The sequence below is a fragment of the Gracilinanus agilis genome, chromosome 2, assembly GCF_016433145.1.
Source record: "Gracilinanus agilis isolate LMUSP501 chromosome 2, AgileGrace, whole genome shotgun sequence".
NCBI lineage: Eukaryota > Metazoa > Chordata > Mammalia > Didelphimorphia > Didelphidae > Gracilinanus > Gracilinanus agilis.
In genome coordinates this window covers 249399725-249425872 of record NC_058131.1, presented here as the reverse complement: position 1 = coordinate 249425872, position 26148 = coordinate 249399725, and the positions used below count along the sequence as shown (strand labels likewise).

At 38.4% G+C, this 26148-nt stretch overlaps 1 protein-coding gene across 1 annotated transcript; it reads left to right on the top strand.

The window, feature by feature from the left end:
- The first annotated feature begins 3581 nt into the window (after positions 1-3581).
- LOC123233554 (1,25-dihydroxyvitamin D(3) 24-hydroxylase, mitochondrial) lies at positions 3582-25719 on the top strand. Its single transcript, XM_044659630.1, has 12 exons — positions 3582-3909; positions 4151-4341; positions 5575-5668; positions 7696-7792; positions 11276-11367; positions 12492-12603; positions 14049-14194; positions 19328-19494; positions 20650-20728; positions 21416-21613; positions 22421-22541; positions 25691-25719. The coding sequence occupies exons 1-12, from the start codon at positions 3652-3654 to the stop codon at positions 25717-25719; spliced, it is 1584 nt and encodes a 527-aa protein (XP_044515565.1). The 5' UTR covers positions 3582-3651.
- The last annotated feature ends 429 nt before the right edge of the window (positions 25720-26148 follow it).

Genomic DNA, 26148 nt, shown 5'->3' with positions numbered 1-26148 from the left:
TGATGTAATATTCTTCCTTTAAGAATTTTTTTTATATTATAGAATCTACAACTGAAATGTAACCTAACAATCAAGTACAACTCCCCAGCTTTTAAAAAGTTTAATTATCTCTTTGTTTGTTACATTAAAATTCCCACTCATCCCTCTTCACATAAAAGAAGATATCATTTAAGAAAAAGATATATGTATATGTAAAACTATCTTGCCTGTTTATTTTTATCAGTTCTTTTTCTGGAGGTGGGTATACATAAATCATTCTTCAAGTAATATTTCTATTGTTGTATATAATGTTCTCTTGATTCTATTGATTCCACTCTTCATAATTTCATGTTGATCTTTCTATTTTTTTATTATCCTGCAAATCATTTTATATATTATTTATATATTGGTATTCCATCACAATCATATACCAAACTTATTTAGCCATTCCCCAATTGATGGGGATCCCCTCAATTTCCAGTTCTTTGCCACCACAAAGAAATATGTTAAAAATATTTTAGAACATATAGGTGCTTTTTGCATGATCACCTTAGGAAATAAACCTAATAATCATATTTCTGGGTCAAAATAACTCTCCAAAATGATAAGATCAATTCATAGTTCCACTAACACTGCATTGTTGTCCTCATTTTTCCATGTCCCTTCCAATATTTGTCATTTTGCTTTTATATTATTTTAGAATTTCCTCTTTATTAGCAGAGAAATTTGGTCTAATAAGTGGCAAAGCTGGGAATCAAACTGAGTGCCTCATAATCAACCCAAGATTCTTTTTCCTATGTCATACCACCCACCTAGCATAGAGAAAAATCTCATTGTCTCCATATTTGGATATTGAATTTGAAGGTTTATTACTCTAAATTCAGATCCTTTTTCATTGTAGCACTTTTTTTTTGTTTTATACTTCTCTGTAAGTCATGAAACTTCTCTCACATCTGAAGAACAGAGACTTTTTTGTTCAATGTATTATTTCATACTTTGAATTTGAAAGAGAAGAGTAAAAGGAAACAATAACCCCTGGAAATATTAAAATGGGAGGAGAGAATATAAATAGGTCTACAAATACCACTCATTTAAAAGAGGTGCAAAATCAACTCCTTTAAACTAACTAAATGAACCTGGGGGGACTCCTAGTTGTTTCAAGTTAATAAGAAGGTAGCATGATATAGTGGGTTAATCACTGGCTCTGAACTCAAGAAAAAGTAGGTTCAGATCCGGTTATTGACATTCACTGGCCATGAGATGATCATAGACAAGTCACTTTAACTCTGAGCTCCTATTTCCTCATTTTCAAAATGGATACAATAATAGTTAGAGTTCCTTCTTTGCATTGGAGTCATGAGGTTCAAATGAAATCACATATATAAAGTGTATTTAAAATGTCATATAAATGTTAATTTTTTATTATCATCATCATGCAAGACCTATATCATTTTCTGATGAGCTGGGCTCAGAGTCTTAACACAATCACCTTTGCCCTGTAGATGTTCCGGTGATAGGCCTGGCACTCTACACTGTGCCACCTACATAGTCCACCAGACTGTATCTTTATTGTACTTGTATTACCTTAAGTATCTAGCACAGACTAGGCATTCTATATAGTAGACACCCAATAAATTTTAAAAATCGAATTAGCATCAAACCCGGCCTCAGCCACTTCCCAGCTGTGTGACCCTGGGCAAGTCACTTGACCCCATTGCCCACCCTTACCAATCTTCCACCTATGAGACAAAATACTGAAGTACAAGGGTTTATTAAAAAAAAAATCGAATTAGCAAATTGGAGTTGAAGATGCAACATAGAGGTTTTTTTTATTTTATCTTGTTTTAACAACCAATCAACCAAATAAAGCAAAACTTAAAACTTGAAGGCAAAGAATTAAAAATCCTTTGATTCAAAATAATTTAACCTTTTGCTCTAATTGCCTTGTAGTAGAGACAGAAACTTGCTCAGATATCCTGTAGAGATCACTAGTATAATAGGAAGAGCACTGGTCTCAGATTTAGAAAATGGATGATGGGATTTAGATTTAGATGGGAATTTATTCCAATCTCCTTATTTTCCATTTACAGAGATCAAGTGATTTAATCAAATTCATGTAACTAATAAGAATGGAGACAAGTTTTGAATCCTGGTCTCCTATCACCCAGGCCTCTTGCCATTACAATAGGTTGCCAACTAAGTGGCCTAAGAAGACAAACCACTTCCTCTCTCCCAAACTGAGTGAATTCATCTGTGAAATGAGGAGGTGGGACTAGATGATCTCAAGGATCCTCTTTCAGCTCTGTGATTTTGTGACTCATTAGTGTAGCTTTATCCTGGGACAAAATGAGAGGACACAAACCCCAAAAACAAACAAAAAAAGTCTATTTCCTACCAGGCAGGTGAAAAAAGTATTTCCCATACTGGTTTCCTAATTTTGGCTTTCCATTACCACCTAAAAAGACTAGTACTGGCCTGGCTTTTCCAGCAATCTGAAAAAATGACTGTTTTGACTAGCCCTTCCTCAGCAAATTAAGAAGGGGATGAAACTTCACAAATATAAGTCTTACAAATGTGAAGGCTCTCATATCTTGTAGGTGCAGAGTAGGGAAAAGGATGCTTTGGATTCTAGTTTCCTGAGGGGTGGAGGAAGCTAAGTCTCCACTGGAGAAAAAACGACCCCAGTGAATAGGGTGAGTCGCTGGACGGTTTACAGGGTTTGATGTCCCAGTTTCTGCAATCTTTCCTTTGACTTGCAGACCTGCAAGGATACCAAGTGGATTGTGCAACAAGCTAGAGTGCCACAGCTGCCGCTACTGCTGGTTCTTGCCTGCTGGAAGGGGAGGAGGGAAGAGGAGGAGAGCACAGGGCATACACTCGTTGAACTTCACTTCAGATTTCAGCTTCTCTTCCCTTCCTCTCCTGCTCTCCCGGATGGAGCCCCAGGGTCATCTGCCGGGGGAGGGAAGGAGGAGGGAGACTGGGAACTGGGTCTCAGCAATATGCACACCTGAGCCAGCTATTCTAGACCTGAGTGACCTCTCTCACCTCGCTGGTTGTCCATTCCGCCCCTTGGTACTCCTCCCACTTGTGACTTCAGTGGGCCAAACCACGCCAACTCGGGCCCACCCCGCCGCACCCCGCCCTCTCATTGGCCACCTGGGGAGTCCCGCCGGCTTGCCCCAGCTACATAAATACCAGTACATCCTTCCCTAGACATCGGAGTCCTCAGAGTAGGAGAGAAAACGAGGGCGCCAACAGCAGCATCCATCCTCACGTGCACCACGCCGGCGGCAGGTCCTGACTCCAGCCCTACAGGCACACAGATCTGCAGATAGACAGACAAACCAGAGAACGAAGGCATCCCCTGCGTGCAGAACACGCTCTGACAAGAGCTGCCTGCTTGTGCCACAGCCCGCCACTCCCATCTCCTTTTTCTCTCTCTGAACTTAGTCACTGTTCCAGCACTGAGCATCTTTCTCCCAATACAACTTCTCTATCTACTTCTCTTCCTCCCCGCCTCATTTCTCTGCTTACCCCCAATTTCGTATTTTCCTCCGAATCCTCCAAACCTCTCTGGATCTGCACATCCAGCCCCTCTTTGCCACTTTCAGCTTCTCGCACACTATTCTCCATTTCGTTTGCCTCACACGACTCTGTTCCCTGCAAGCCATGAGTTCGCCCATCAGAAAATCCCCCTATGTCGCTGCCTTCATGAAGCAAATCAGCGGACTCAGGCAGCCTCCTCGACCTGTCACATCCTCCGCGTGCGCCCCCCAGCCTCCTGAGGTGCCGCCAATCTGCCCTCTGATGGTACCCAGCGAGGTGCAATCTGCATCTGCGCTGCCGGGTCCAACCAACTGGCCCCTTCTGGGAAGCCTGCTGGAAATCCTTTGGAAGGGGGGCCTCAAGAAACAGCACCATACGCTGGTAAATGCTTCCCCGTTCCCTGTCCTTCTCCCTATCTGCCCATAGCTACTCTCCAAGAGTTTCAGACCCTCTCCAACTTCTAGGCTGGCAGTGCGCTCTGGTCCTCCAGCAGCTACAGTAAATGGGAGAGACAGATAGACAGAGACAGAAAAAAGATGTTCTCTCAGAGCATATCTGGGTAGGGGCGCAGGGAAAGTGCTCCTAATCTTGTCTCCCCCACCCCTTCAAATCATTTTTCCAGGCGGAGTACCATAAGAAGTTTGGCAAGATTTTCCGCATGAAGCTGGGCTCCTTTGATTCCGTCCACCTTGGCTCCCCGTGTCTGCTGGAAGCGCTCTACCGCAAGGAGAGCATGTACCCCCAGCGTTTGGAAATCAAGCCCTGGAAAGCCTATCGCGACTATCGCCAGGAGGGCTATGGACTGCTGATTCTGTAAGTCAGGACTCCAACAGGAGTCGGTTTCCCTTGAGGGAGGGACAGACAGAAGAGGCTCCCTTCCTTGAAGCTGGGATTTTAATGAAGAGATCTAGCCACAGTCAGGCAGGAATATGGGAGCCTATAAACCTAAGAAAATCACAGATAGGAAGTTGAAACGCTACCTTAGGTCTCTATTCCTTCTCTGTAAAATGAAATGATTAGATGGTCAATAAAGTCCTTTAAAAATCTGAGCCCGAAAGTTCCAGTCAAGACTTTCCAGATGCAGAGTTCCCTAACTGAAACTACCCAACTGGGGTTGCCGATCCCTTTGTAATTAGAGGGGGAGGGAGGAGGGAAAGGGAGAATTAATATTGGCTGCAGAATCAGTGAGACCTTCACCTGGATTATCTGGAAATCCTAACCTAATGAGGACAGTCAAAATTCTAGATCCGAAGGGGTAAATATAGAGGGAAAGAAAGCTACAGAGACAGTTTTGGAAACACCTGCCAACCCCTGACAAATGAGAAGAGGTGAAAAAAGGACTAGCAGAGAGGAAGCATTGGGCTGGACCTAAATGTGGCAGTGCTGCAACCCAGTGGGCTCTAAGACAGACCAGCTGGGGTTTGAATTTGAATTTGCAGTGATCCCTCTCTTTGGAGATGCAGAGACATTTTGCCTCAAAAGCAAGCCTTCCAATTCTATTCCACGTACCTTTCCTGCTTTGGCTTTCAAAGTGAGAGGAGAGAGGAAAACATCATCTCTGAATCAGATTTTCTTGACTTCTCACCCAAGTGCATTTTTAGACCATGAGTGAATGTTCTTCCATCCTCCTAACCAAACTGGTCCCAAGGAAAAATAACAACCACCATAAAACAGCACCATTTATATTGCTCCTTAAAGTTACAAAGCGTTTTACCTACATTATCGCATTTGAGCCTCACAAAAACCATGTTATTATTATCTCCAACTTGTGAAAGGGGAAACTGAGGCTAAGAGAGATTTAGTGATTCGGTTATGTCACCTAGTTTGGATTCTGTCAGGATTTGTATTTGTGTCTTCAAAATCTTAAACCTAGAACTTTATTTACTAAGTTGGGCTGCCTAAATTGTCTACATAATTAGACTTTTGTCTAAATTATACAGGAAATTTGTTATAAATCTATTTTATTTAGGCTGTGTAAGTGGCAAATTTTTAGATTTAGAAATGTTTCCTCTTTTGTTTTAAATAATATTCTCTTTTCATCCTCAGGGAAGGAAAAGACTGGCAAAGAGTAAGGAGTGCCTTTCAAAAAAAGCTAATGAAGCCCACAGAAATTATGAAGCTGGATGACAAAATCAATGAGGTACTTGTTACTGAGGCAGCCCCTTGCCTGGGCTCCTGGAAATAATGAGAGGTTTATGAAAACAAAAATATGATCCATAAGGCATGCTTTAGAAATAAGAGCAATTTTTAGAGAAATCAAAGGAAATTCTTCTTTCCTTTGCCCCACCCTATGCATATACCTTTGAAAAATAACCAAGTAATCTATGCAGAAGTGATTCCCCCCCCCCCTTAAATTCTCCGAGGAATTCTATCATTTCCTCATTTTGTTTAGAAAAGAATTAGATGACACATGGAGGATTCAAGGTAAACAGCCGGAAATACATCATCTTTCCAGAGAGATGGTGCTAAAGTTGTTAAGTTTATGTTAAGTTTCATTTAGGTGCCATACAGTTTAAGAAATGTTCATAAATAAATACTTGAAAATGACTGAAGTAAATGTAGCTTTAATTAAAGAAGATACATTTTTCAAAGGTGTTATACTTCACTCCTTGAGTGGCCCCTGGAGGGGGTGTGAAAAAATATTTATATGATGGCTACTATGTGCTATTTTCATTGTTCTAAGCACTTTTTACAAATATTATCTCATTTGATCTTCACAACAACTCTGGGTGCTATTATCATCCCCATCTTACAGTTGAAAAACTGAGGCAAACAGGTTGAGTGCCTTGCCCAGAGTCACACAGCTAATAGGTATTGGAGGCTGGATTAAACTCAGACCTTCTTGATTCCAGGCTCAGTACTTTATATACTATGCCACTGGCTGTCTATATCTAGCATAAGGAGTTAGAATTTCTAGTCTTACCTCTGACTCACATTAGTGGACTAATTAGTTGACTCTGTGCAAGTTACCTGTCCTTTTAGTGGCCCATGTGACCCTTTATACTATAAATTACAGAGGAAATACTATTGCTACTCATCTTACTCAGAGTTCTGTATACCAGTGAAGTCAAGGTCCCATCATAAAGGAAAAGCATTAACCCTTAAATAGCAAAACTTTGAGAACTAGTATACCTCACCAAAGTTCTCTTCCTTAGAACTTATCTCAGGAAAATCTTTAGGATCAAGTTTAAGTCCTGAAGTGATTTCTCTAGGCTTCTCTGTCTAATTGAGTTATCAGTGTATCAGGAAATGTTAGCTACATGAAAGTTATGGTAAAGCATTCAATTGATGTTAAATATAGTGTTTGCCAACAGGGACTCTTTATACTCCCCACTACTCAAGTGGTTTTACCACTATGATGTGGACATTTTGTTTGATCTGATCATCTATTTTTTTAACCCTTCCCTTCTATCTTAGAATCAATACTGTGGCAAGGCAGAACAGTTAAGAATTAGGCAATGGGGGTTAAGTGACTTGCCCAGAGTCACACAGTTAGGAAGTATCTGAGGTTACATTTGAACCCAGGACCTCCTGTCTCAAGGCCTGGCTTTCAATCTACTGAGCCATCTAGGTATCCTGCTTGTGGTCCATTTTTTTAAAGTCCTAGAACTAGAGCCGAAAAGGACCTCAGAATCTTGACCCTTGTCCTTCACTTTGCTGAGAAGGAAAGTGAGGCTTAGGTCAGGGGACTTGCCCAAAGTTGTACAATAAGTAGCAGCACTAGTTGAACCAGAACTCAGATCTACTGGCTTACTCCAACTTGGGATTTTCTCTACTGGTTCTTTTCCAAATAAGGAAGTGGCCGACCTCAGAATAGTTACGATATCACAACACTTGAAATGCTTGGCTAACTAACCTTTTGGATGATTACCCTTTAGCAGTCTAATTCCCATTGAGATTGGAATTGATGTTTTCCTTTTCTTAAATTGCAAGCATCAGATCAAAGGCTGAAACATGATCTCTGGGTATTTGAAGGAAACCTTTGCAAGTCACAGATGACAAGACTTGGTTGGGAGATAAGAATTATGGAAAGATTATGGAAATATATAATTAGTTTACCTTGGAAAAAATAACCTCATGAATATCAAATGCCAGAGGAATTGAAGTAAGCTTACTATGGATGCCAAAAATGCTTTGTTTTTTCAATGTGTCCTTCTTGTTTCTTAGGTCTTGGTGGACTTCATACAAAGAATAGATAATCTCTGTAACAAAAATGGCCAAATTGAAGATTTATATAGTGAACTGAACAAATGGTCATTTGAAAGTAAGGTTTAATTTTTTTCACATGAATTTAAAGAACTATGGATCTGGTGATATTATTGCTAATAATGATAACTTTAAGATTTACAGAGCATTTTTTACACATTTTTTCATGTTATCCTTATAACACTATCACATAAGTACTATTATTATCTCCATTTAATAAATAGGAAACACGTATTACTGTGAAAGGATTCTTTTAGTTAGTAATTTGGTGTCCCTTGTTTTAGGACAACATTAATCATGTAATAACTCCATAGTTGACTTGTAAGTAGAATTTGGGGATAAGCAGGTCTTGCTCCAGGATATTTATCCAACACTACTAAAAACCTGCCCATTGGGTTAATTCCAATGCCATTTACCCGCATGTCTGTCCCAGGACATGCAGAGGTGTATTTATCATAAAGTTACAGAGTTAAGTATGCTATCCTAGAAAGATTCATTCCAATATTTCCTCTTAATGGTTTCTTATCTTTTTGTTTTATGCATTATCTCAATATTTATATATCATATATTTTACTAGCAATCTTAAAGCAAATATAATGTTTTATTCTATTTTTTTTTAAATATTAAGTGATTTGCCCAGAAACCCACAGCTAGCAAATATCAGTTAGGATTCTACTGCAGGTCCTCCTGCCTCCAAGTTCAGCATTCATCTCACCATGTTACTCCAACAAAGTTAAAAGGAGAAAACTTGAGATTCTGTTATAGTGCCTTAGCCAGTATCAAAGGGCTAGTAAGTATTAGAATTGGCTAAATCAGAAACCTAGGCTTGCCTGTTACCATTTCTAATCTCTTAGCTATACCCATTAAAGAAGGCAATTTCTCAGTTTTTCCACATTCATACTATATTGTTCTCTAAGAACACAAAGAAATGGGAGTAATTGGATAGTCTAGGACCATGTTGGCAAGCCTATGGCACATGTGCCAGAGAGGGCTGCTCCCCTCTCCGTCTCCATGCACATCTGAAGAAATTTCTTACTTCACCCACCTCTCTGCCCAGCAACACAATGGAACTGCTTCCTCTCTCCCCTGTCTAGGGTATGGCAGGTAGGGGGGTAGCTCACATGCGATGTGAATGCTGAAGTCTGGGCACTCAATTTCTAAAAGGTTTGCTATCACTGGTCTAGGGAGTTGAACCTTGTCAGTTAATTAGAATGTCCAACTACACTGGCATAATATCAAATCTAAAATGATAATAAAAATATTTTTAAAAGGGGAAGCTATGCGTTCCTACATGAAAAGCCTATTTGCATGTTCCCATCCAAAGATTACATGGATCTGTTTTGGATTACATAGAATTATTGTAGTGCATAAGGAAGACAGAAACCAGTACTCCCTGACTTCTCATAGCACCATATTGATTTTCAGGGCTGAGATGGAACCAACAGGATAGTATGATGTTGTAGAAAGAAAAATGGTCTTCAAGTCAGAAACCCTGAACTTCAGATTTGGTTTCAGTATTTCCTAGCTCTTTAACTCTGGACAAATCACTTAATTTTCCAGCTCTTCAGTTTCTTCATTTGCAAAATGGAATAGGACTTGTCTCACCTCCATCACAGTTATTTTTATTTTAATATATACGATTATAATTATTATTTGATTTTGTATTTGGATCAGTTTTGTTGCTATTTATAGATCAGCTCTCCATAGAAAAAAATTTTTTCCTCTTACTACATTTTATAAGAATGCCTTTTTCTTACCCATCTCATGGAACCCTAAATGAGGGAACAGAATGTTAATATTAATATTCCTTTTGCTTAAAGAAGAATCTCTAATGCCAAACTATTTTGCATTGAGGGTGCTAAGACAAAGAGGTCAGGTTGTCCTACTCCTTTTCATTGCATGAATATCTTCTACAACTTACCTGACTATGGGAATGCTGATATCTATGGCTGTCTATCATTATATATTATGTTCATACATGGACTTATGCCATAAGCCAAAAGTCTTTGATTTTCTCTGTGCGTACAGCTCTTTGGCAGATTGGTGAAACAGACAATTCTTCAGAATAATGTTTCTAAATGGATGTAATCAGCAGACAAGAATACAAAAGAAACCAGTTACATTGAAATATAGTTATCAAAATCTTAAATTAAAAAATTATGGAGCCTAGGTTAAGAACTCCAACCTATAGATTCAGGTAGATGATAAAATACATAGAGCAGTGGACCTGGAGTCAGGAAGACCTAAATTCAAATCTAGTTTCTGACATTTCCTAGCTCTCTGAGACTGGTCAAGTCAGCCTCAGTTTCCTCATCTGTAAAATGAGGATGATAATAATAGCACTTATCTCCCAAAGTAGTTTTGGGCATCAAATGAGATCATATTGGTAAAGCATGTTGCAAACCTTAAAGAATTATATAAATACTAGAATTATTATTAATTTAAATGCAACAAATTTATTTAGCTTCTACTCTGTGCAAATCCCTGAAATAGGCACTTGAGATAGAAGACTGAATAAGATTTAACCCTTTGCCTTCAAAAATGCCATAACTGGAGGCAGCTAGATAATTTAGCAGATAGAAAACCAGGCCTGGACATCTGAGTTCAAATTTGGATTCAGACGCTTCTTGGCTGTGTGACCCTGTGTGGTATTTGGGAAGCTGTAAGATATCAGGGGTCTGTAGCCAAGTCACTTGACTCCCACTGGACTCAGTCCTTTCCACTCTTCTACTTTGGAACCAATACTTAGTTTTGATTCTAAGACAGAAGTTAAGGATTTAATTTTTTTTAATGCTACAACCTAGCAGAAGAACCAAAACAGACAGAAATAGTTAAATTCCAATTCAGTTTTGAGCATGGTTGTGTCCAACAGAGCTACCTAGTGCTCTGCAAGATCCACAGAGGAAAACATTCCTTCTAAATAGCAGGGGATGAATGAAGGCTTCAAGGGCAGAAGCTGATGGAATGAGAACTTTGAACTGCTTTTAAAAAAAAAGAATTAAAACATTTTCCCCCTTAACTTCACAACTTTTGAATTCTCTGGGAAACAGTTCTAGAGTCTCTTAAGTCACACAAGAGATGTGACTTCTGAATTCTTTTGGGTGAATGTTCAAGATTATTCCCCTCACTACTGAGTAGAATTCCCTTTGGTTTTATAGATAGGAAAAGTGGCTGATCCATGAGAGACAGACCCAGCTTTACAGAGCTTTTGACCAACATTTTAAGGGTCAGAGTGAGTAAATGGAAATCCTAAATTCAGTGTTATTCCAGCAAGGAGTTTCCGGGCAGATAGGGCGCTTGGAAGAGGGCTGATTTCTCACCAAAGAAGTGAGGGGAGCCCTTCAGTAGTACAGGTCCTACCACTTCCCTCAACCTGTTTCAGGCCCTGAAAGGAAAGGCTACCAAGTTCTTGGCTTCTTTGTTTGCTCTTGGAAAAGACAACGCTTCTACAGCAGACAGAATTCAACCTTTATTAGCCAGATAATCACAGACTCCAGAGTTGTTGCTATTGTGTAACAGCTATGTTCATTTTAAATAACAGGTATTTGCCTGGTGCTATATGAAAAGAGATTTGGACTGCTGCAGAACAATGCCAGTGAGGAGGCTTTGAACTTCATTACATCCATCAAAACAGTAAGAATACATTTGAAATGTGGTTTTCCTGGGTGGAGTTACATTACCAAAATGAATTATGAAATCACAAATCTCTTAATTGTTTTGAATGAGAAGTATCAAAATAAATCTATTAAATCTATTTCATCTACCAATTCAGAATTGATTTGGTAAGCTTTTCCCATAAATTAGATCATATTTCATCTGGGTCCCCTGGTTACTGCAGAATGCATGATGTAATACAAAGAATTCTAAATTTTGACTCAGGGGACCTGAGTTCAAATTCTTGCTCTACTACTTTCTACCTATGGAACCTTGGCCAGGCCAACTTCCTAAGGCTCAGTTTCCTCATCTGTGAAATTAAGGAATTAAACTAGATGACCTTAGAGGTCCCTTCTAGATCTAGATGGGTAGAAGAAGGTCTGGAAACAGATAAACACCAACATTACCCCCAATCAGAAGTTATGGGAATTGATTTCAGTTTGTTGTACCAATGGCAGTAGAAAATCTAGAACTGGTTTAAAACAAGGATTCATAAGTACTTTCATCTAGAAAGGATTCCATTTATAGTTTAAAGTCAATTGAATGGCTTTTAAATTCCAGCAGCAGAATGTCCTGCAAAGGGAGTCAAACTCAAGAAATCAGGGAGGCCTGGAGTGAGGAGGACCTGAATTCAAATCTTGTCTCAGACACTTCCTAGCTGTGTGATCCTGAGCAAAATCACTTAAGCCCAATCGTCTAGCCCTTGTCACTCTTCTGCCTTAGAATTGATACTAAGACAGATGGTAAGAGTTTTTAAAAAAATGTAACTGGGAAATGTTTAACCAAATAAACAAGAATATTATACAATGTAGATAATGTTATTTTGAGGTTTTCTAAGTCAATATGGTACATGTAGAGATGGACTCCTTTTTGAATCACTACTCTAGGGCTAGGCTTTTCTTCCCAAACGACCTGAATCGATAGAAGAAATTTCCTCATACAAACATTCTTTCATGCTAAGGGAATCACTACCTCCCTATCCTATGATCATATGCCCTCCGAGGTCCCTTCCAACTTCTGAGATTCTAGATGCTCACCAAGATACATAATGCTCTGGTTCTCTTTAGAAGGACAAAGAAAGGGAAATGTTTGCTTTCTCACAGATGATGAGCACCTTTGGGAGGATGATGGTGACCCCAGTGGAGCTTCACAAAACTCTGAACACCAAGGTGTGGCAGATGCACACTGAGGCCTGGGATAACATCTTTAAAGCAGGTGAGAAGGTCCTTTCCCAAAGGCCTGACCGGATCCTCTCCCTGACAGACTCAGCTTGGGCACTCTGTGAAAATGCTGCTTTTCTTCTTTGCTCAGCCTTCCTCTGTAGCTTGTTCTGATTCATTTTGTTGTTTTCTAGCCTGTCTCTTTGTCTCTCTTGGGACCTGACAGCATCATAGCAGCAGAACCTTCTGTAGGAACAATGATATGTAGTTCAATGTAGAATCCTTTAAAGAGAAGGTTTCACCTCCCCTTCTCCACCCCAGATTCCCTGTTCAAAGAGCAACTGATTCAGGGCTTGGTAATAATGTGACTCGGATTACACTTTACTATTACAAAGCTCTTTAAACAGGGGAGACAACATTACACAGGGGAAAAGGATGGAACTTGGAGGTAAGGCAACTTGGTATAATAGAATGTATGCTAGGGTTGTAGATAGAGGGCATGGGTTCAAATTCTGTTTCTGATCTTCTATGGAACCCTAGGAAAGTCACTTCCCCTTAATGGCTTTGGTGGTTTATTTCCCTGTAAAATAAGGAGATTGCACTAAGAAACTTCTAAGGTCCTTTTCTCCTCTAAATCTGTGATCTTGCAAGGCACAGGACCTGAGTCTGAAGCTCAGCCCTCCTACTATTTGTGTTACTTTGGCAAATTTTGGCCTCAGTTTTCTTATTTTCAAAATAAGAAAATTGAAAACATCATGGACATTTTTACCACTGACAAAAAAACACAAACTCTCTGTGCTTAGTAGATAATCTTCATGAATGATTGGGGCTGAAGAATGGAAATATATTATAATGGAATAGAGTGGATTTGGAGCCAGGGTACCTGGGTTCAAATCCTGCCTTTGCTATGTATTATCTGTAACCTTGAACAAAAGTCATTTGCCTCTCTGGGTCTGTCTCCTCTTTAGTAAAATAAAGATATTAAATTAAATGACAATCTAAGTTCTAAGTCTAAGACTACAAATTCTATGATTCGATGAGCTTCTGGTGATATACTTGGCATATTTCCTTAGGCTGGATGTCAGAAAATAGACAAGTCCAAGTCTAATCCAAGTAGGTGGTTCAGTGAGTTGAGAGCCAGGCCTAGAGACATGTGGTCCTGGGTTCAAATTTGACCTCTGACACCTCCTAGATATCTGACTCTGGACAAGTCAGTTAATCCCAACAGCCTAACTTTGGCTCTAAGGCAGAAGGTACATTGTTTGTTGTTGTTGTTGTTGTTGTTGTTGTTTTAAATAGCAGTGTTGCCACTTAAATGTTTGGTAAATTGAATGGAAAGATCTTGTCCTTCTCCATTGTCTTATTTATTATTCCCCATTTGAATTAAATTCTGCTGCAGAGAAAATCTTGGATTGGGATTTTAATTTGATGATGTCTTCTTCCAACCTCATTGTAATTGTATAACCTCAATTCTTTCCCACTTCTTTCCTCTTCCAACAGTCAAGTCATGTGTCAACAACCGATTAGAAAAACACTTGGAGAATCCCAGTGAAGATTTTCTTTGTGACATTTATCACCACAATCAGCTTTCTAAAAAGGAGTTGTATGCAGCTGTTACAGAGCTCCAGCTAGGTGCAGTAGAAACGGTAAGAATATGTTTGTCTCTTCTACATGTGGACCAAACAGTCATGTAGAAACTCCAGCAAGACTACTTTTGTATGTTTGTTTGGTTTGGTTTGGTTTGGTTTTACCATGAATGCTGCAACTGGGGGACTCTTCACCTTTTTTTTGTTGTTGTTCCTTGGACCAATTTAGCAGCCTGGACAAGCCTATGCACCCCTTCTTGGAATAATGATCTTAAATGCATAAAATCAAATACATGGGTTTTCAAAGGAAACCAACTGTATCAGAATAATAATAATAACTAGCATTTATATAATGCCTACTTACAACTGTGCTAAGCACTTAACAAATATTTCATTTTATACTGACAACTCTGGGAGGTAGATGCTATTATTCATTCCATTTTATATTTGTATATTTATATATACATATTATATATTATATTATATATTATAAAGGAAACAGAGGCTAAATGACTTATATAAGATCATATAACTAGTAGGTGTCTGAGGCCATATTTTAATTCAGTTTTTCCTGTTGCCAGCACTCTGTGCCACCTAGCAGCCTACATTGAAATACAACTATCAACATGATTTTTTAAATAATGCATACACACCAAGAAAAGAATATCTGCTGTAGATAAAGACTGACTCCTTTGCAGAATAAAAATTTCACATTTTATTTAAAAGTAACAGATGTTTTAGATACTCTATTCTCTAAATATGAAAGTTCCAAATACCTGGGGTCCTCATTTATGAAATAAGAAGAAAATATTATATCTTAGGACTTTACTAGCTCTAAAACTCATTGTTTTCTCAGGCTAATATAAAACTTTGTTTCCCCAAATTGCAGATGTAATGATGTAGGCGATCTAAAAAAACAACCATCCCTAAATATTGAAACTTTGTCACCCTTCTCAAAATAGGAGATCACATTCTCCCCATAAAGCAAGGACTAGTCCCCATACTTTCCAACATGGGTTTTTTTCAATAATTATTGAATAAAGGAATTACCTAGAAAGTTCCTCACCCCTACACACTTTCATAAATATATAGATAATCGGATTAAAATTTTTAGCTTGAATTATTCATATAATTTTCTTTATATGCATATATAACATGAGAAGCCTATGAAGTACAGTGAGGACATTGAGTTAGGAATCAGTAGTCGTGACTATGTTACTAATTAATTCTTTGACTTTATGTCAGTTATTTCGCCTCTTTAGGCCTCAGTATTAGGGCTCAATGAGCCCTTAATAAATAATTGAGGTTGTCTGAGGCCCAGCCTTACTGCTCACTAAATGACTAGCAGCCTCAGAATGAAATTTTTTTGGCCAGAGCAACTTACTTCGTTTCTCTAAAACAATAGGAGCATTGCAACCTGAATTAGTAAAGCAGTATTTAGTAGGAACTATATAAATATTGGCTATTGCTATTATCATCATCATTGTTATTATTCAAGTGAGCACTCCCACTTCAGGTAAGAGAAATGTTTGGGGCACTCTAAGAGATAAAATGACTTTCTAGTGTGTATCAGAGGTCGATCCTTGAGCTTAGGTCTTCCAGGACTTTCTGACACCAACATTAGCTCTTTGCTTACTATATATCATGACCAGTCATCTTGACGTTTCTTTTGCCTTTAAACTTCAATGACTCTAGAAGAGATAGTGAGGCTGACAACTTTACATAACTGTAACTTGTCACCAGTGATGACATTTTGGTCCTCTTTGAGTAGGAAGGACAATCACCACCACAATCATCATTGTCTACTCTACCACTCTGTTCTCAAACCCTTGTTGTAAAGCTATTGGCAAACAAGCTTTGGCTTCCCAAAGCCCTCGACTCCTAATGCATTTTAATTTCCTAATTTTAGAAGAACTGTTTTAGCTGAGAGTGATAAGAATGTGGGGAAAAAAATCAGTTTAGAATCTGGGAACCTAAGTGAGCAGCACAGATTCTTGAAATTTTGAAGAAAAGCTTAAAGTGCCATATAAATGTGAAGAATTATTGTTATTATTATTGGAAAACCAGTGGCTATGTGGTGACTAAAGAACCAGTCTAAGAGTCAAAACTAGGGCTCCAGTCCTGCCTTCAACACATACCATTTGTGTGTCCTTAGATAATTCACTTGATTTCTGAGTGTGCTAGACAATTCTCTAAGGCTTTAAATTTCAGAGGAGATGATGAACTACCTGAGGGGGAGTTTCCTCATCCAGGAATTCTCCATACCAATAATATCACAGGTATAGACCCAATTTATTATTATTATTATTATTATTATAGCATCCCTCCTCAATTCAAAATTGCTTCCTCTTCCTCAGTTCTGGGGCAACCATGCAATGACTTCTTTCATTCCTCCTCTGTTGCATTTTGTGCAAAAAAGTAATAAAGTGGTCAGTAGAATTGTACTTCTCAGTGGAGCTAAGAGGTTATTCTAGTTTCTGATGCTTCAGGTTAAATGAAATGAGATTTCATACTAGGTCATTCTCATAGTAGATGTCTTATCTTTTGACAATATGTCTGACCTTCCCACTCTATTAACTTTGAAAATTGTAAACCAGATTGAGGATAAATTCAACTCAATTATCAGCTTTGGACTCAATAATGTAGAGCACCCAGATTAAGAAAACCATGGCTCTTCCTATTATCCATTCTTTTTACTGTACATGGAGCTTATACTCAGTGCCCAAATCAGCTGGGTCAAGAAGGTTTCCTAGGATAGGTCCCAATGGAGCATACCCTAGAAGCACCTCGAAAAGTGCAGCCTGTCTTGGATGTCTTTGGTGAAGCCTACAGTTATCTGTCCTTTGGAAACATTCAAGAGTACTTGTGGTGAAGGACTTATTGATATGGTTAGATCTGTTTCTTTTTTCAGCTTGGCTATTCTGACAGTCGCATTTGGTAAATCTGAGAAATTTGAAAGCATATCTAATGTGGTGGCTACGCCTTCTTCCTGTTTTGCAAATTGGGCTATTACAATAATGCCTTCCACCAGAGTTTATTTGCAGCTGTAACCACCAGAATGTTGTGACTTGAAGCAACCTGCCATCAAAGCCTCCTCTTCCAAAAATAATAAATATGATTTGCTTTGAGCCCTCTCCCAATGTGCTGTTTGGTCTGGGCATCACATGTGTATTTTCAGAGAACCGTACATGGCACTTGGCAAGACCATAGTAACGTCAGTAGGGAGGTCACTCTGACCGTTTCCAGGGGAATATATTGTCCAATTTAGCTACTGCAGCCGTATACCATACAACATTCACCACTGGTCATCATAACCTGGCATGTGTTTCTACAAAGGGCTGCCCAGGCTGTCTGGGTCATCCCCTCCACCTCCTTTTCTAGTTTACTTTGGAAAAGAAGTGATGCCATTTTAAAAACCGAAACAAGCTTTTATTAAGAACAAGTAGGAAACACTTTCATATTTTGGAAGGAACTGTGCCTAGGGGCAGCATTTTGTTTATGTAGGAATCAATTTTCCTGGGGTGAGAAAAAGAGAACTGGAATTTTTTTTTGCTATTATTATTTGTTTTTGTTGCTCACATATAAATAACAGAGCTTTTCTCATGTCTACTCTGTGAGATAGGCAGGTAGATAATAAAACTCTCCCCATTTTACAGGTAAGGAAACTGAAGATAGGAGACTTGAAGTGATCTACCTAAAGTAAAATTTTACTGCCAGGAGAAAAGTTTTTATGACTCTATTAGATTATAAAAAAATGGAAGGCAACTAGGTGCCTCAGTGGATTGAGAGCCAGGTCTAGAACTGGGAAATCTTGGTTTCAAATCTGGCCTCAGACACTTTCTGTCTGTGTGACTCTGGGTATTTGACTTAACCACCATTGCCTCACCCTTACTGCTCTTCTGCCTTAGAACCAATATACCAATACACAGTATTGGTTCTAAAACAGAAGGTAAGAGTTTAAAAAAATGTTAATAAATAAACTGATGACAAGGATGTTATTTTATATGTAGTTCCTTGTACACAATTGGAGTTTAATAAAGAAGATTTTAAATACAAGTTAATTCCTTTTTAAAAATTGCTTTGTCCAAACCTATGAGTTCAAACATAAGGAACTCCCAGCAAGAAAATGTCCTCTACCACTCTAGTTCAGCAATTGTTCTGTAATTTATAGTATTTGAGGTGCTCTAAGAAATAAAATGGCTTTCTAGTATGCATCAAAGGTGGACCTTGAGCTTTGGTTGAAACCAGGTCTTTCTGACTCTAACATTAGCACTTTCTCTATTGTACCATTCTGTACTCAAACCCTTGTTTTAAAGCTTTATGACAATCTTTGTCATGCCTCCCCATGGTCCTTGTCAGCTACCATATAGCCCTTCCTAATTTTAGAAGAGCCATTCTAGCTGGGAAAAAGAAGAATGTGTAAAAAAAAATCAGAGCTTAGTGTCTGAGTATAACTTAATTTATACAACAGATGTTTTTTCCTCAAAGATGTAGGAATTGAGATGCATTTTAAATGCATGAAAGAAGCTGAGAAATCACACCGTATTTTTACTTCAAATGGGACACTTCTTTAATGCATCCAAAGAGATCTCACACCAGGTAGTTTCAATGTCAAGAAGGAGCTCTTTAAATTCAGATGCTCATGGTATTACAATGTGGAGGAAAGAATGCAAGATTCAGAGTCGGTGGACATGCAAATGCATCTCAGCCTGCCATTTACTATCTGTATGAACTTAAGCAAAATCACTTCCCCCTCTGGGCCTCAGTTTCTTCATCTGTACAATGAGGAAGTTACTCTCAGGTCCCTTCTAGTTCAAAGCCTGTGATCCTAATAATAGCTAATAACATTTACGTAGCATATTAAGGTTTACAAAACACTTCACAAATATTAGAGGCAGGATTTGAATTCAAATCTTTTCAGTTCAAAGCCCATGCTCTGCCCAAACTTTTTTGGCCTACCACCCCCTTTCCAGAAAAAATATTACTTAGCACCCTGGAAATTATTATTTTTTTAAATTTTAATAGCAATTAATAAGAAAGATAAATGCACCTGTGGCCATCACCACTCTCCTGGATTGCTGCAGCACCCACCAGGGGGCGGTAGCGCCCACTTTGGGAATCACTGCTCTAATCGCTGCATCACCTACCTGACTCAATGATGGTGTCTGATGATGGTGTCTATTTGTATTTCAGACAGCCAATAGCTTATTGTGGGTTTTATATAACTTATCTCGAAATCCACGGGTGCAGAAGAAGCTTCTTGAAGAAATAGAAAGTGTTTTGCCTGATCAACGGCCACCCAATGCAGAGGACTTGAAGAATCTTCCTTATTTAAAAGCTTGCCTAAAAGAATCAATGAGGTAAGATGCCTATGTATGACCCCTGCCAGCAACATAACCTTAATTGTCTAAGTCATGCAGAAAATTCCTTTTTTGCTTTATTACCTTGTGAGTTAAACAATTCCCCATCCCCACTTTTGCCCTTTTCCTCCCTATCCTGCCCCTCCCATACCCAGAGCACCCCAAATGGATTCAAAAATGAAAGTTAATTGATGCAAACAGAACTTAAAAGAGATCTTGAAACATCATGAAAAGCAGACTGGATTTGGACTCAGAAACCTCGGGTTCAAATTCTGTCTCAGCTCTTTGCTAACTGCATGGCCTTGGTAAAGTCACACCCTTTGGGGGCCTCAGTTTCCTCCTATGTCAAGCAAGACAGTGAAATATCTAATGTCTCTCCCAGCCCTAAATTCTGTGAACCACTAAATCATATTCTTGTGTTCCATTTTCCATGAAAAGCTGGGCAAGTCACAGGTGCTCTATCTATCATCACTAAGTTCAAAATAATAATAATGTTCACAGGGAGGCTGGGAGCATTAATACATAAGGTTGCAACCTCATGTTTCTCAGCTCTCTTGCTCTCAAAAATACTCCTTCCATGGGGGTGGCTCAGTGGACTGAGAATCAGGTCTAGAGACAGGAGGTCCTGGTTTCATATCTGGCCTTTGACACTTTCTAGATGTGTGACCCTGGGCAAGTCCCTTAACCCCCATTGCCTAGCCCTTACTACTCTTCTGCCTTGGGACCAATACACAGTATTGATTCTAACACAGAAGATAAGTATATATACATCCAAATTCACTTTAGAATGCAAATTTAGTGAACTTCATCTTCACTTGAAAATTAACTTAACTCAAAAGATGGTATTCTAATTATTGATAAACATTCTATTCTAAGTAATTGATTCTTGAGTTTAGAGCTTGTAGGCACTTTGAGCCCCTTTATTTTATAGACAAGGAAACTAAGACCCAGGGAGATGAAGCACTTGGCCTAAAGTCACACAGCAGATAATGACTGAACCTGGCTTAGAAGCCAGCTCTCTTGACTCCCAAACCAATTTTCTTTTCACTGCATACTACACTACCTTATTTATTTGATCAAAATATGATTCCTCTTAACAATTGATACAGAATTTAATCACTGCCCAACTTTGATAACGAGTACTTATTTCCGTAGGTTAACGCCATCTGTGCCATTTACAACTAGGACTCTTGACCAGGAAACTGTTCTTGGAGACTATGCCCTACCCAAGGGGGTGAGTAGAACTAATGGGATTGTTTTATTTAGCAGATTTGAAAAAGAAGCTTAAAGAGAGGTAGACAAAGCTGCCAATAGCTGCCTTCTAGGAAGGTGTCAGTTCAAATAATAGGGAAAATTGTCAGGTTGTGGGTTAAGATTTTATTTTTAAAAATCTACATATTAATTGTTAGATATGCAAATATCGGCGAGAAATGAAGAAGAAAAAGCATTGGGTTTAGAGTGAGAGGAGCCCTGGTGGTGTTCCAGCAATGAAATTTACCATGTACATGACCTGGGACAAGTCATTTCACCTTTCTGACATTCAACTTCTACTTTTATAAAAAGAGTGATAATCCTTGAACCCATCTCAGAGGGTCATTGTGAGAAAACACTGAAAAAACTAAATTATGTAGTTGTAGTAGTAGTAGTAGTAGAGGTAGTAGTGGTAGTGGTAGTAGTAGTAGTAGTAGTAGTTATAGTAGTAGTAGTAGTTATAGTAGTAGTAGTAGTAGTAGTAGTAGTAGTAATAGTAGTAGTAGTAGTAGTAGTAGTAGTAGGAGTAGTAGGAGTAGTAGGAGTAGGAGTAGGAGTAGGAGTAGGAGTAGGAGTAGGAGTAGGAGTAGGAGTAGGAGTAGGAGTAGTATTTTTATCATTTCTTCTGAATCTTCCTTCTGGTTAACATGAATGTTGGCTGTATTTTTAGACAGTGTTAATGTTAAATACTCAGTTCTTGGGATCTAATGAAGAAAATTTTGAGGACTGGAGTCAATACAGACCAGAACGTTGGCTTCAGGAAAAGAAGAAAATCCATCCTTTTGCTCACCTTCCATTTGGCATTGGGAAGAGGATGTGCATTGGGCGCCGCTTAGCTGAACTCCAGCTCCATTTGGCTCTTTGCTGGGTAAAACTTATTTCTTTTTTTTAACTTTATTAATTTTTAACATTTCTCCATGGTTATAGGATTCATATTCTATCCCTACCCTCCTCTCACCACCTCCCATAGCCCACACACAATTCCACTGGGTTTTACATGTGTCATTGATCAAGACCAATTTCCATATTATTGATATTTGCAGTAGGGTGCTCATTTTGAGTCAATATCCCTAATTATATCCCCATCCACCCACATGATCAAGCAGTTGTTTTTCTTCTGTATTTCTACTCCCACAGTTCTTCCTCTGAATGTAAATAGCATTCTTTCTCATAATTCCTTCAGAATTGTTCCAGATCATTGTGTTGCTGCTAGTACAGAAGTCCATTACATTCGATTTTACCACAGTGTATCAGTCTCTGTGTACAATGTTCTTTTGGCTCTGCTCCTTTCACTCTGCATCCATTCCTGGAGGTTTTTCCAGTTCACATGGAATTCCTCCAGTTCATTATTCCATCGCCAACAGATACCACAATTTGTTCAGCCATTCCCCAATTGAAGGGCATACCCTCGTTTTCCAGTTTTTTGCCACCACAAAGAGCACAGCTATAAATATTTTTGTACAAGTCTTTTTCCTTATGATCTCTTTGGGGTATAAACCCAGCAGTGGTATGGCTGGATCAAAGGGCAGGCAATCTTTTAGTGCTCTTTGGGCATAGTAAAACTTATTTCTTGAAGTTTCTTTCCTGGTAAAGAATTTCTATCACCCTGACCCTTGGATAATTCTAGGAGGAAAAGCACTATAATTATTCTGTTTCTTGTCATTGTGTGTTCCAGATTGTACGAAAATATAACATTGTAGCTCTAGATGACGAGCCAGTGGAAATGCTGCATTTGGGCATCCTGGTCCCCAATCGGGAACTTCCCATCGCTTTCTTGGCACGACGAGGTTCTTCAGGTGAGTGACTGTCATGTTCTCTTTCATGAAATGAGGGAAGAGTACTGAGCTTTGACATAATGATAATCATTCCTATTGACATTCAACACTTTCATCATAACCACCCTCTCAGGTGAAGAGGAGTTAGTGTAATTCTCCTCATTTTACAAGAGGACAAAATCAAGGCTGAGGTTGGTGGCGGGAGGAGTGATTTGTCTCAGGTCACACAACTATTATCAGAGCCAGGACAAGAAACCATATATTCTAACTCAAAGGTCAGAACTCTTTCCATTTTCACTAACCTGGGTTATAGTAAATATGGTGTTACCTCCAAGTATTACAGCCTTTAATGAAAAGTTTGATTCTCAGTTTCAAGTTTGAGTTCAAGTGTGGCTTCAAACACTTAGTAGCTAGGCGACCCTGGATAAATCACTTTATGTCTCTGAGCCTCAGTTTTCTCAGTTTTTTCCTCAGTTTCCTTGCAGTTGTAAGGAAAGTAATTCATAAATCTTAAAACAATATAAATAATTATTATAGAAATATAAAATGTGGCTATTTTTTCAAATCCTCCTGTTTTTTTTCTTAAAAAAAAAAAAGATAGCCATTCAAAATCTCTCTCTTAGCCCTGTACAGCATGCAACGCAGTTTTTTTTAATAGGAGAGGTTCATTTCTTTAATACCTATTTCTGTTTTGTGATTTGTTTAAACATCATAATGTGTGGAAGAATCTCTAATATGTTGCAAAGTTATGATTCTTTTTTATTAAGAAAATATAAAGTTATAGAGAAAACTCACTGAACTAAGACCAAACTCTTGCTTCATCCCCCTTTCTAATAACCATACACACACATACACATCTTATCTATATTATTAATTTGACCTAACCCTAGTTAAAAGGTCTGTCATGTTCTGAGGAGGCTTAAAGTTAAATGATGGGGTCAAATTCAATGGCTACTGAGGTCCCTTTCTACTCTAAATCTATGCTATGTTAAATCACCTTAGATAATACTTATACTGCCTAACTGACATAGTTGTGTTGGTTTTGGGTTTTTTTGGGTTTTTTAAGCCCTTACCTTCCATCTTAGATTGGCTCTAAGTCAGAAGAGTGGTACAGACTAGGCAATGGAGATTTAAGTGATTTTCCCAGGATTATACAATCAGGAAGTGTTTGAGGCCAGATATGAACCCAGGGCCTCTCTTTTCCAAGCCTGGCTCTCTATCCACTGAGCCACCTAGCTGCCCCTTTCATGGGGTTGTTTTAAGAAAAAGTCTCTGTAAGTTAGATAACATCATAAAAATGTGAGTTATTCTATTCTCCCATGCCCTCAGCAGCTCCACATGCCCCATTCCTTTCATATATTGATAGTCATTGTCCTTTCAGATGCCAGTCTTTCTTCCTTATGCTACCAAAAGTACATATTTTCTCCCACTTCTGGACACTTCCTGAAATTAACTCATACTCACAGACATGAGAACTTCTAGTTCAACTGTCTCATTGGACAGATAAAGGAACTGAGGACAAAAAGAAGAGGCTTGGAGAAGATGACCCAGAAAGTCCCTGGCAGGGCCAAGACAAGAACCCAAAGGTCTTGGGTTCTCAGTCTAGTACTCTTTCCATTACACCATTTGCTATTTTGTCAAGGTTACCCTACTAACCACTCATTAGGAGGCAATACGCTGATTTGGGAAATGGTACTGAACTTGAAGTCAGGAAGCCTAGATTTCCAGATTATAACTCTGCCTCCTATGAGCTTTGTAACCATGGGAAATCACTGCTTATCTCTAAGCCTTAGTTTCCACTTCTATAAAACAAGGATAATGGTACTACCAACCTCAAAGGCAAGGAAAACGTGAGACCATTTTAACATTCCATATAAATCTGAGTCACTCAATTCTCTTCATCCATAAAATGAGCATAATCATATATACACTATTGTCCTTGAAGTTTGTAAGGAAAGTGATTCATAGACATTAAAGTGGTATAAATGGTTATTTTAGAAACATGAATTGTGGTTATTATTTATTAAGAAAACACCAACTTATAGGAAAAAACTCATTGAGCTAAGACCAAACTCCTGCTTAATTTCCCTCTCCAACATTACACACACACACACACACACACACACACACACACACACACACACACACACACACATTTATTATTTCTTCTGAACCCTGGTTTGAAAATTTGTTACATTCTAAGAAACTTTTTAAATGAGGAAATGGGGTTAGATCTCATCTTAGTAATGAAAGGGTTAGAGCCATTTGTAGCTTCTTATTGGGAAAAGGGAGGGAGAAAGTTGAAGAGGGCATACTGACATTATGAGCTGCACCTTTGGAAAAAGCCTGTGGCATTTTTTGATGATCCATGAACAGGCACATATAAAGACCAAGGAAAAGAATAACTACCAGTTTATGCTACATTTCCCTCATTTAAATACTTTTCTTTGATCTGTAATTGTAGGTTATTCTTCAGGTTCTCCACCAAGTACCAAGAAAAGCCTCTTTTAATTTTTGCTCAAGATTGGCGTTCAATCCACTGGATGATCAATGGAAAGCCTACTTTTCAAGAGCAACAGATGGCATCCACAGGGCATTCTATCCCTATGCTGGGTGGATATTCTTTTCTCCTATATAGTTTCCAATACCTCAAGTTTATGAATGAATGATAGGTATTTATTTTTACTGTAACAAACTCAGGGAACTGTACTGAATGCTGGAATACAGGGTATTTTATTTCTATATCAGATCAATAGTAAGGAAAAACAATCATTACTATCTAAAGGTGCCCAGATTTGCAATAGTTCTAGTCTTAACTTGGTAATTAGAGAGCCAACCTTTCTACCTAACACTAGGGAAAGGAAAGGGTGGATGAATTCTGAGAAAGCCAGATAGAAGATGGAGAACTATCTTTGTCCTTATCTTAGGTGGGTTTTGAGTTTCAGATGGCTGAATCTGAGGCATCTCCTTGCCTTGAGGACTCTACATTTACATAACTCTTAGCTGAAGACCAAGTGTTGCATGGGACAGTAAAGAACTATTAGCAAATCGATGAACTAAAACTAAGTTTACATTTCTGTTATAAACATATACTGTTTCAATATTTTAAGGACCTGTGATTTCATCTGTGTGGGTATTTCACCCCTGATTGCAATCTCCCTTTCCTTTAGGAGCCAGTATGTATGAGTTGCCAGTGTGAGAAAAAAAAATCTATAATCCAGTGTACACATTTAAGAAGATAATCATTAAGTAATTTACTAAATATCAAGAAATTAATTCATATCAGCAACTGCGAGAGTGTTGGCTAAGTCTACCTCCCTGACAATAAATTTAAGGATAGTTAGACATTTTAAACAATATTTTCATGTGTCTTTAACTGGAGGAAAAATTATTATTTCAAACAGATAATTCTTTTTAAAAACACAAGTGCAAAGAAGATTCTATTTTGTTAAATTGCTATTATTCCCTTTTGTATTGTGGTTTGTAGCCATTATGCCATAGACAAAGGCATGACCTTTTTTAAAAAGTGTAAACGTCTATCAATTTTATTAAATTTATTAATTTAAAGTAAAAATCATTTTTTTCTTTTGTTATTTTTGTAAAAACAATATCAGTTCATTTAGAATCT

Bases quoted from the DNA above. Each gene is read 5' to 3' on its own strand.
- LOC123233554 (XM_044659630.1), top strand. From the start codon at position 3,652: ATGAGTTCGCCCATCAGAAAATCCCCCTATGTCGCTGCCTTCATGAAG. The intron at 12,604-14,048 runs GTGAGAAGGTCC...CTCTTCCAACAG, and splicing joins GGATAACATCTTTAAAGCAG to TCAAGTCATGTGTCAACAAC. The intron at 20,729-21,415 runs GTGAGTAGAACT...CTGTATTTTTAG, and splicing joins ACTATGCCCTACCCAAGGGG to ACAGTGTTAATGTTAAATAC.